Source organism: Salmo salar, chromosome ssa20 (assembly GCF_905237065.1).
Source record: "Salmo salar chromosome ssa20, Ssal_v3.1, whole genome shotgun sequence".
Lineage (NCBI taxonomy): Eukaryota > Metazoa > Chordata > Actinopteri > Salmoniformes > Salmonidae > Salmo > Salmo salar.
In genome coordinates this window covers 8215839-8225636 of record NC_059461.1, presented here as the reverse complement: position 1 = coordinate 8225636, position 9798 = coordinate 8215839, and the positions used below count along the sequence as shown (strand labels likewise).

General features: G+C 40.6%; 1 protein-coding gene across 1 annotated transcript; it reads right to left on the bottom strand.

The window, feature by feature from the left end:
- Window positions 1-380: 380 nt before the first annotated feature.
- On the bottom strand, window positions 381-8677 carry arrdc3a (arrestin domain containing 3a). The gene is made up of 7 exons (XM_014160920.2): window positions 8150-8677; window positions 5651-5732; window positions 5328-5475; window positions 4517-4619; window positions 4099-4355; window positions 3322-3624; window positions 381-3198 (listed from the first exon to the last, which is right to left on the bottom strand). Exons 1-7 carry the CDS (start codon window positions 8427-8429, stop codon window positions 3130-3132), a joined length of 1242 nt encoding a protein of 413 aa, XP_014016395.1. The 5' UTR covers window positions 8430-8677; the 3' UTR covers window positions 381-3129.
- Window positions 8678-9798: the final 1121 nt, after the last annotated feature.

Below are 9798 nucleotides of genomic sequence, written 5' to 3'. Positions count from 1 at the left end.
CATTTATGAACATTTTAACATTTTAACATTTTGACCATGTTCTGTTATAATATCCACCCTGCACAGCCAGAAGAGGACTGGCCACCCCTCATAGCCTGGTTCCTCTCTAGGTTTCTTCCTAGGTTTTTGGCCTTTCTAGGGAGTTTTTCCTAGGGAGTTTTTCCTAGCCACCGTGCTTCTTTCACATGCTTTGCTTGCTGTTTGGGGTTTTAGGCTGGGTTTCTGTACAGCACTTTGAGAATATCAGCTGATGTACGAAGGGCTATATAAAAATAAATTTGATTTGATTTGATTTGATCTAAGTTATCAGATTTAAAACCCATATGCTGAAAGTTTAATTAGGTCTCATCAAGAAGAAATGACTGATTCTCACAACAACGTCAATTTTTAACAAAAAGTTTATTAAACTCAAAAGAAATACTAGACAGAAGGTTACAATCATTCAGGACATTCATACAATATCTATATATGATCGTGATTAAGAAACTATAAAAAGACAAAAGAAGAAATTAGACATACAAATAGTGAATGAAACTAATTCAAATGAGTAATATTGCACTTTGTTTCTAAAACATTTCAGATGCACTCTCCCATTTCTAACATTTTGATTCCTCACTTTAGTAAGTCAGGAATTTAGCTTTGAAAAACTGGACTAGACTGAGGCCCGAACAATGGACTATAGAATTGACCAACCTGAAACAGATTTAAGCTTATTCATTTGTATTTTAGCTTGATACATATTCCCCAAGATAAAAATTGAAAAAAACAAAAACAAAAGTGATTTTATCTTAGAATAGCGGTCTATTCCATTTGTAAGCTAATTCGTTCTCAGTGGGAAGGGAGGGTTGCTGATCCACAGCTGTTCCCTGAAGCTGAAAGGTGAGTAGAAACGGGGTTGTCTGACTGGATAACAAACCATCAATGCCCAAGTACATAAACTAGCCCAGTCATCACTAAACGCATTCAGAAAAACACACAAAAGAGGCTTGTCCAGGGATCGTCATTTTTGTTTTTTTTAAAACAATTTCTTTAAAAAGGAACTTTTTTTTCTTCCCTTTTTGTCCCTTTGAAAAGCATGAAAGGACTAATCACACATACAAAGAAAAGAAAATAGCTAAAAGAGTAAGGTTGTAAATTATATCGACACTTGATAATGAAGCATCATAATTATGTCAGTTCTGTGTCAAGGCCACCAAGATAAGATCACTTTAATTCGAAGTTTGTCTGTCACTGTAAGCAGTATTCTTATAGTTGCTAGCTAGATCTAAACAGAGCACACACACACACACGTACAAACTTGTCAACTAATTATAACTGTAAACTTTCAAAAAACGTCTTAGAAGATGAAATAATGCATTTATGTCCAACACAACACTGCTTGACTAAATGTCTCATCAGGAAATGATGTGGATACCCAACTTTTTACAGACCTTCACTGTCAATGCAATTTTAAAATGTTTTCCTTATCAAAAAAAGTGCCTCATGTTTAAGACGATGCCAAATCTCCACTATTACTGGTCTAGGTGTTGAATGAGTTTGAAAACCAATGTATTACTCATTTCAACCTACCACTACTTGTTCTGGCCAGTTTGAGTGGAGCTTTAGCAACGGCCAATTCTTCCCCAACATTTAGCCAGGCTGGGTTTCGTCTGCCCCATTATTTGAAGCAGATCATATCATGTAGTCTTACTTTTTTTATTTTTATTATATATCATTCTAGCATTTCAGGCTTCACTGGTCTGGAAAATAAAACAGTTGGTGAATGAAGACGGCAAGTGCAGCGATGGCAAAAAGGGAATGTCGTTCATTTTGGAAAGCTGCATTGCTGCTCTGTGTGTATGTCTCTTCTCTCTTGTTATGGTAATATACTTTTTTTTAAATTTATTTTTTTAAGAAATCCTCCTTTCACTATTTCAAACAGTACAATTAAAACAAAACATTTTCTTTTTCAACCGTTTGGCAAGTGAGAAGATCACCTGAGACAGTGCTTTTTTTTAGGCAGTATGTATGCCTCTGTGCTATGAATAGAGGGGCTGCAGACACAGAGTGTGCGAATTCTGATATGTCCCACTCTTTCCATCTCACACACACGCACATACACAAAATTCTCTGTGTTTCATGCTATACTTGAGTGGCAAGCTCTAGCCTGCGGCTCCTGTACTCCAGAACAAGCACAACATAAACACGAAGCAAACAATGCTTGGCATAAAAGGCATTCTAAGTTTGGAACTAAATCAAAGGGTAGAACATAGTACAGAACCAGAAAAAAGGATGCCACACTTTGAACCAAACTGAGGAGGCAATATCGAAAAAGAGCTTTTGGATGGAGAGTGTGCTACTGCATTCAAGTCCAGTCTACAAGTCATTAAGGAAATGTAATAAGGAAAAATAACATCTTAAAACAGCTTAAACACGGTCAGTGCATTGTCTTTGTCCAAATATGTTCTCTGCGTTGTTCGAAGTTGTGCGGATAAGGAGTTTATGAGTTAAGCTTGCAGTCTCTTTAGTCCAGCATGTTACTAGGCAGAAAAAAAACAATTAGTGATTATTTTTTCTTCTTAAAATGGAGCCACACAACTCAAGCAAAGAATAACATGTGCAAAAATCCCAAATGAGGCAGGAGGAGGCTAGTCTTTGCTCCGTTGCTGACTTCTGCTGAGCGCTTCAGACAGTGGTGGTTATATTGTATTCTCTTCTTCCTGTTTTTCTTTTTTTCTGCTCAGGTCTCGACATGATAGTTCTGCTCTATGTGAAAGCCATGTCCGCAAGTGCAGTGGTTACAGAAAAAAAGCAGGCGATTAAGAGCCATAGGCAGACATGGCCCTGGCGTGTCATCACTCACTCCACCAAGGCTGTCTCCACTAAAGATTTTTTTCCCCCTCCCCCTCACAGGTTAGGTTGATGTTCGACCGGCCTTTCCCCAGCCAGGCAGGCTGACAGGAAGGCAGACTTCCTGTGCCTTTCTCTGTGGGAGGGGGCAGGGCTTTGTTCACCTGTGGTATTTGTTTGTTTGTTTTTTTTCCTCTCGACGTTGACGGCGGAGTGCGAACGCTGTCACCGGGGAAAAATACAAAAACAGAGTTGACTAGAAACGCCCCAAACTTCTCCGGGCAGGGCTCTGTGTTTCCTTCAACGTGATGGACAAGTGTCAGGTCTCCGCTCCTCCGTCCGGCTGGCTTGATCAGGATTGGGATCAATCTAGAGGAAGAGGAGGAAACACTGCTTTAACGAAAAGACCAAGACCTCTTGGCTACCAGACTTTAGTATGATCACTTACTGCAGTGTGTAAAAGTCGAGGGTGTACGCTGTGCTGATGCATACCTCTGAGTAGAGTGGAGGGGGCTGGAAGCGGAACTCCTGGATATAGGCAAAGAGTGGTCCCTCGAACTCATCCCTGGCTGAGGTCACCTCCAGGCTCCGTCTCTGCTCCTCTGTCACAATCTCTGAATAGCTTGGTGGGGCTTCAGGACGCTCTGGCAGGGCCATGCCTAGCCAGCTCATGGTCATGCTGCACTGGCTGCTGACACTGGAGGTGCGGCTGCCGAAGGGGTGCAGTGGGATAGTGCCGATGACCAGTGGCAGGTTCAGAGACAGGTTCATAGCTCCGGGGATGTCCACGTACACCTGGAGAGGGTAAGCAGCACACAACTGAGGGTTAGAACTGAAGGCCCACCTTCAATGAACAACAAACCTGTGTGTTCAACAGTGTTAAGACTTAGGCAAGGGGCAGTCCCGATGACAGGGTAAAGAGATCATTAGCACCACTAAGACAGGTGTTGCCACTAATATTCTAGACTGATCCTCTTAACTGCGTATGGAGAGAACACAAGGTATAATGGGAGTGTCTTTGCCATGACTGCCTAGGTCACAGGCCTTTATGGGAACCATAGAGAGCTTTCTAGGAACCACTCAAGAAACCTATTCAAAATGTGCCTAGTACCAATGTGGATCCTAATGACGCATATTCTCATTTTACAGCACACTATACTCCATATTTATATGGATGACAGCTACAGATTTCTCTCAACCTGTTTGAATTGGTTTACAAATGTCAGAGCGAGAAAGAGATGGTCTCTCCAGGGCAGTTGCTGTACTAACCATGAGAGAATACTCCACTCGGATGATGCTGCAGTCCAAGATGGAGGGAGAGATGGGGGGGATCTTCAGCATTTTGCCACTCCACGTCTCCGTCTTGCCCGAGGACAACGACTCTCCTCGGAGGTTGGCCACCAGCTGTTTGACCTCCTTCATTTTCCCTTTGGCGTAGAAGGTCTGTGTTTGGTAAATGGCAGCCTTTGGCACGACCATGCGAGACGAGCAATTCTCAATTTCGGCGAAGATCTGAATAGACTCTCCTGCAAAGACAAGATAGAAGGGGTTTAGTTAAATCAGTTAAAGGATCATTGGATTGAGATGGCATCAAACATAATAAGGCAGTCGTCTACAGTCATTAATCTACAAGAGTGCCAAATGACTAATCAATAAGAGTGACAATGAGTCGGGGTGTTCCTCTTACCTGGGGTATAACCCTTCCTTTCGATTTTGGCACTTAAGGAGATTGGACCTGAGGTGCAGAACCAGCAGCATAAAGTCTTGTCTTTCGTGCCTGCCTGGGGCGACTGAAACAGAGAGCGAAAACAAGGAAACGTAAGTGTTTGGAAAATTCTTTATTCCTCTACCCAATCATCCCTAGGGGGAAAATACATGTTATTGGCCCCCTGGCAGAAACTGCACCTTGTGCAGGCATGTTTAGACAGCAAGTGGCTGTCACAGACAAACAATATTTAAAATAATTTCCCACTCAGCAGTAATTTCACACACAATTTCACACACACATAAATCAACATCATCACTTCATTTTAACCATGTGCTGTATGTCATAATTTCTCTACTGATCAGGAAATAATCTGTTAGGTATGGCGAAATCGTGTTTTTCACAACCAATGTCCACTGGTGTCCTCTGTGCTTTGTGTCAGTTGGTACAACAATATCAACAACAACAACAAGTGGGACAAGCACATTCTGCGACCACAATAATAGGCACTGGCAGCCACCACACCAAATCAGATTACAACGAATGAAAAGTAAGGGGCCTGAGTGCTGGTACTGGCTAATTCTTTCTATATTTAGGCAACGATTGTGGCTAGGAATTCGTCATACTTCTGCCTTTAAGTCACTCTCTTGGCTGCCAATGAAACTCGATCGCCGTTGCCAAATGAACCATTGAACAATTCTAAAGACCCTGAAGAGATTAGGGGTAACCAAGGAAGTGCCTATAGTCTACTACACATACAAACACTGTACAGGAGAAAGATCCTTAAGCTCACCAGCAGTAAGGGAGTGTTGATGTCGATGTGTTCGAAGACTGTGAATTCTTTCTTGGTCTTCATGGGCAGAAGCCATGGCCTGTGTAGCTCGGCCTTCACCCAGTAGCGCACACTGCCATGTTTCCCTTCGAACGAGGTAGCCAGGGGTCTGAGAGGGGACAGAGAGAGAGACAAGGGGGGGCAAAAACAGGTCATTTCAGGAGAACAAAGCCAGACGCTATTTCAAACCTTCAACTAAGGACAGACATAAGGATATTTAATAGAAGTATTTGTCCTTAAAAAAGAAAAATCTGTCTTTTGATAGGTAAAGAGGAGATACTTACATCTGTGGAAGCTCAAGGCTGAATGCATACTCATGTCTTCCTGAATGGATAGTGGTGAGTCCTTCTTCTGAGTTGTCATCATCTGAAACAAGAGAGGGACAATATTCCAACACGTATACCATACCTGGAAAATATACAGTACGATGTCACCTACGTATCAGAACACAGACATAAAACAATACCACCACAACAGAGAGGAACAGAGCACAATAGAACTTCATTTCATAATTATTATCATTTTTTATTTTTGGACACCAGGAAGGCACAGCTTGTAATGACAATGATGAGAAGAAGAAAAAAATGACAAATGTGAAATTATGATCTCTGTGATTAAAGATCCTTTTGACCCTTCTGGAAACACATATTTACCCATCTCTATATATAAAAAAAATGCTTTCATTATTGAACAAGAATCCTTTGACACATTGTTTAAATCAGTATTGAAATTAAAATATTGTTTTTATAAAAGCACATAAGTGATATAATCTGTCCCAATTAACTGTAAAATAGAGAATCTAATAATTACTTCTCACATTATGTATTATTCTTGTGTAATAGGCGGAGGGGGGGGGGGGGCGTTGCGTTATTAAGCATTATATGGTCTGTAAGAAAATGTAGATTTTTTTTTTTCCTCTTTACATAAAGTCTACCCTGCTGTGTATTATTTAAAAGTTAGGCGTTATGGAGCGGGAGCTCGGTTTCTGCCAGCTCAGCGCTCCCTCCCGGCCTTAAGCAGCGGCAGAGTCGTGGTAAACAACTGCCGAACTGTCACTCAAAAGCAGACTGGAGCAGGAGAGGACCGGCCTAAACCGGAGCGAGCAGCTTCCCCAAGCCGGCTCTCTCATAACGCATTCACTCTGTGCGGCGTTCAGTCAGTCGCTCAACCAAACGTGCTCACTATCAGGCACAGCCCTCTCAAGACCTGACGCGTGTACTGCACCATGTACCAGAGAGATTTCACTCACTCAATATTACACGTCAGAAAATATTGCAACGGATAGAATAGAGGAACACACACAGTTATTGAAAAAGAGGACAGACAAAGAAGCAAATGATATTACTTAAAACCTTTATTAAGTGCCACGGATACCCTTAACTGCATACATGATTGCAATGGAGACACATAGTAAGGCTTTGACCATTTCAAGAAACTTAAACTATTCAACAATCGATATAAAAACATTAGCAACATGCATACATTAATTCCCCATACATAGATCAAATACATTATTTTCACCATCAAGAAACATTCAATCACAGCCAGTAACAAGGAAAAGGTAACTAAGTTATACATTGGGGCAACACTGTACAAAATACTTGATGGCATAAATCCCCACCCCACATTAAATGAAGCTACTTCAATTCTCGGACTGACCTTTCTATCCAATCAGCTGAAAGATCTACTACCAAAGGAACAAGCTAACAAGGACTACCAAGTTTCAGTGATGTGTAATTTTGAAGTGAACAAAAAGTAGTAGCCTACATTTATTATCCCGCAAATAGGCTAAATTGTTATGCCTTCAGATAATCCAATTGATTTATTCCAATTTCTAGTTCATAGGCAATTGCAGGCCTTGTTATGCACCATTCATTATGCTACACACAGTAGGCTAGCACTAATCACTAGATACAAGCATAATAGAATAGGCTAAATGGAACGAATACAATTTCTTTTCATGCGACTTTGTAACAATTGTGCTGACAGGTCGGACACAAAGTTGCCGACTTTTTTTTCTTTCTGTCATTTTCTGCAAAAGCATGAGGTCATTTGAAGACACATGAGCACTTCAGCCAATCAACGGAGAGAAAGCCCAGTCCCTTCACCCCACACAACCAGTTTCTGAACAGGATTGAACCAGCTTTGAACAATGGTGGAAACTTAAGAATAGCTACAACGTTAAACTTTACATGATCGCTCGATAACTATTTTTTTGGGGGGGGTAAACAGACTGCTATGCACCTTTATGAACTGCGTTTGAGAAAATATTGTAATTCATAGAATTGTTATAGAGGCTAAAATGAAGGAAGGATAGAGAGGACTCCCATTCACTATGCAGCCGACAGCCAACTTGATAGGCTAAAGATACACTTTAGAATGATGTAGGCTATATGCCAACATGATTATGAAGTATCATGCTTAAATAAATTCCCATATGTTAAATATAAAAAAATTCATTGAATAATACTGTAGTTGACATGTCTCAAGACATCCTACATAAAACTGGCTATACAGCCGTCTATAACACATTATGTTTTATAGACGGCTGTATAGCCAGTATTAAACCAAATAAAAGGTACTGTTGTGAGGTGCTTCATAGATCTTCCCCAAACCTTCCTATGTTATACATTCAATTGTGTTCATTGTTAGCCTATAGTATAGGTTGACAGCACAACAGCATTCTCTGTATGGAATCTCAAGAGCCCCCATGACTAGCCTACACAGAGCACGTCAATAACAAAGTTATTTCTTTAGCTACAAATAAGGTTGTATATTCTTACCTCTTTCATGTCCAATTAGGATGTCTCTATGGTTTAGATATTCTACTTCTTCAGTGTAATTTTGCGTATAGGCAGTGTTGGAGCCAGCATTTCGCGATTCAGTCCAACGAACTTTTGCAAATCCTTTTGCATGAATTTTAAGAGATTTCACACGGATTTCTCCAGTGACTTCGATGATCACCCTCCCTGAGACCGAGTCCCCACTTGCGAAAACGGGGACATTGCTGTCATTGAGACAGTCGTAGCTAACGATGAAGCTCTTCACCTTTCCTAGCACCATGGTGAAAAAAAATATACAGGTAGCCTACCGAAAAATGAAAGTATATGAAAAATAATCTCATAAGAAACAAAATCTGTATTTTAACGCCGATCAATATCTTTGCCCTGCAAAAGCAGTGGGCATGATCAGGGCTCTCTTTGACAACAGTTCATTTAGATGTAAAGGCTTAATAACAGCAGTGGATGCTGTTATCGTCCGCCCGTCTGCGCGTTGGTCTCTGGTCAAAGACAAGGAACTTTCGTCGCTCAGCTCACTTTAAGCGATGATTTTGTGAAAAACAACCTATAGAGCATGCGCAGAATTTTTTCAGCCCCCTCCTTCCGCCTTATGGAACAAGGTAGAGAGTGGCAGTCAGCCAAATAACAAGTTTGGTTAAACAGCTGATGTTATTACAAAAGCAGGCGTGCATCCACCGTAAATAACTCGAGTTTAATGTTCACCCTACAAAACAATACTCAAAGTCAAATAAGTCAAATAAACCTGTTGAATTACTATATTATGTTGGTAGGCATACAGTATAGCCTACATTTTTCAGTGGATTTCCAAAGGGGATGATGCATCACATAGCCATACTGATTTCGCCCAGACAGCATGCTAGGTATCAACAGCCAACCCACTCGTACTTACATTTTTACTTAAGTCGTTTTTTGGGGTATCTTTTTTTACAACGTTTACTTTTACTCCACTACATTCTTAAAGAAAATGAATGTATATTTTACTCAGTACATTTTCTCTGACGCCCAAAAGTACTGGTTACATTTTGAATGCTTAGCTTGACAGTAAAATGGTCAAATTCCTGCACTCATCCAGAGATTATCCCTGGTCATCCCTACTGCCTCTGATCTGGCGGACTCACTAAACACAAATGCTTAGTTTGTACATTATGTCTGAGTGTTGGAGCATGCCACTGGCTATCCGTAAAGAAAAAAAATATTTATACTTTTACTTTTGATACTTAAGTATTTTTTTGCAAGTACACTTACTTTTGATAATCAAGCATATTTAAAACGTTTGATACTTAAGCATATTCAAAACATTTTTGTTGTTGTTAGATTTACTCAAGTAGTATTTTACTGGATTACTGTTACTGGAGTCATTTTCATTATTAAGGTATCTTTACTTTTACTCAATATGACAATTGGGTACTTTTTTTCCACCGTTGGAATCTATAGTGGGCTTCGATCGGTCAATAACGCCGCGATATCACAGTGCTTTTGCATAAATTCGGTTTCCCCAACTTTGGTCCCGCTCTGTTCACGCTCCCTCGCCTATGCTATAGCATTGCCGAATGAACCCGGCCCACCTCGCTTCCCTCTAATGAAAATGAATGTCTTCTGAAATGTAATCGTCTCCTGTGAAAATTCACTGT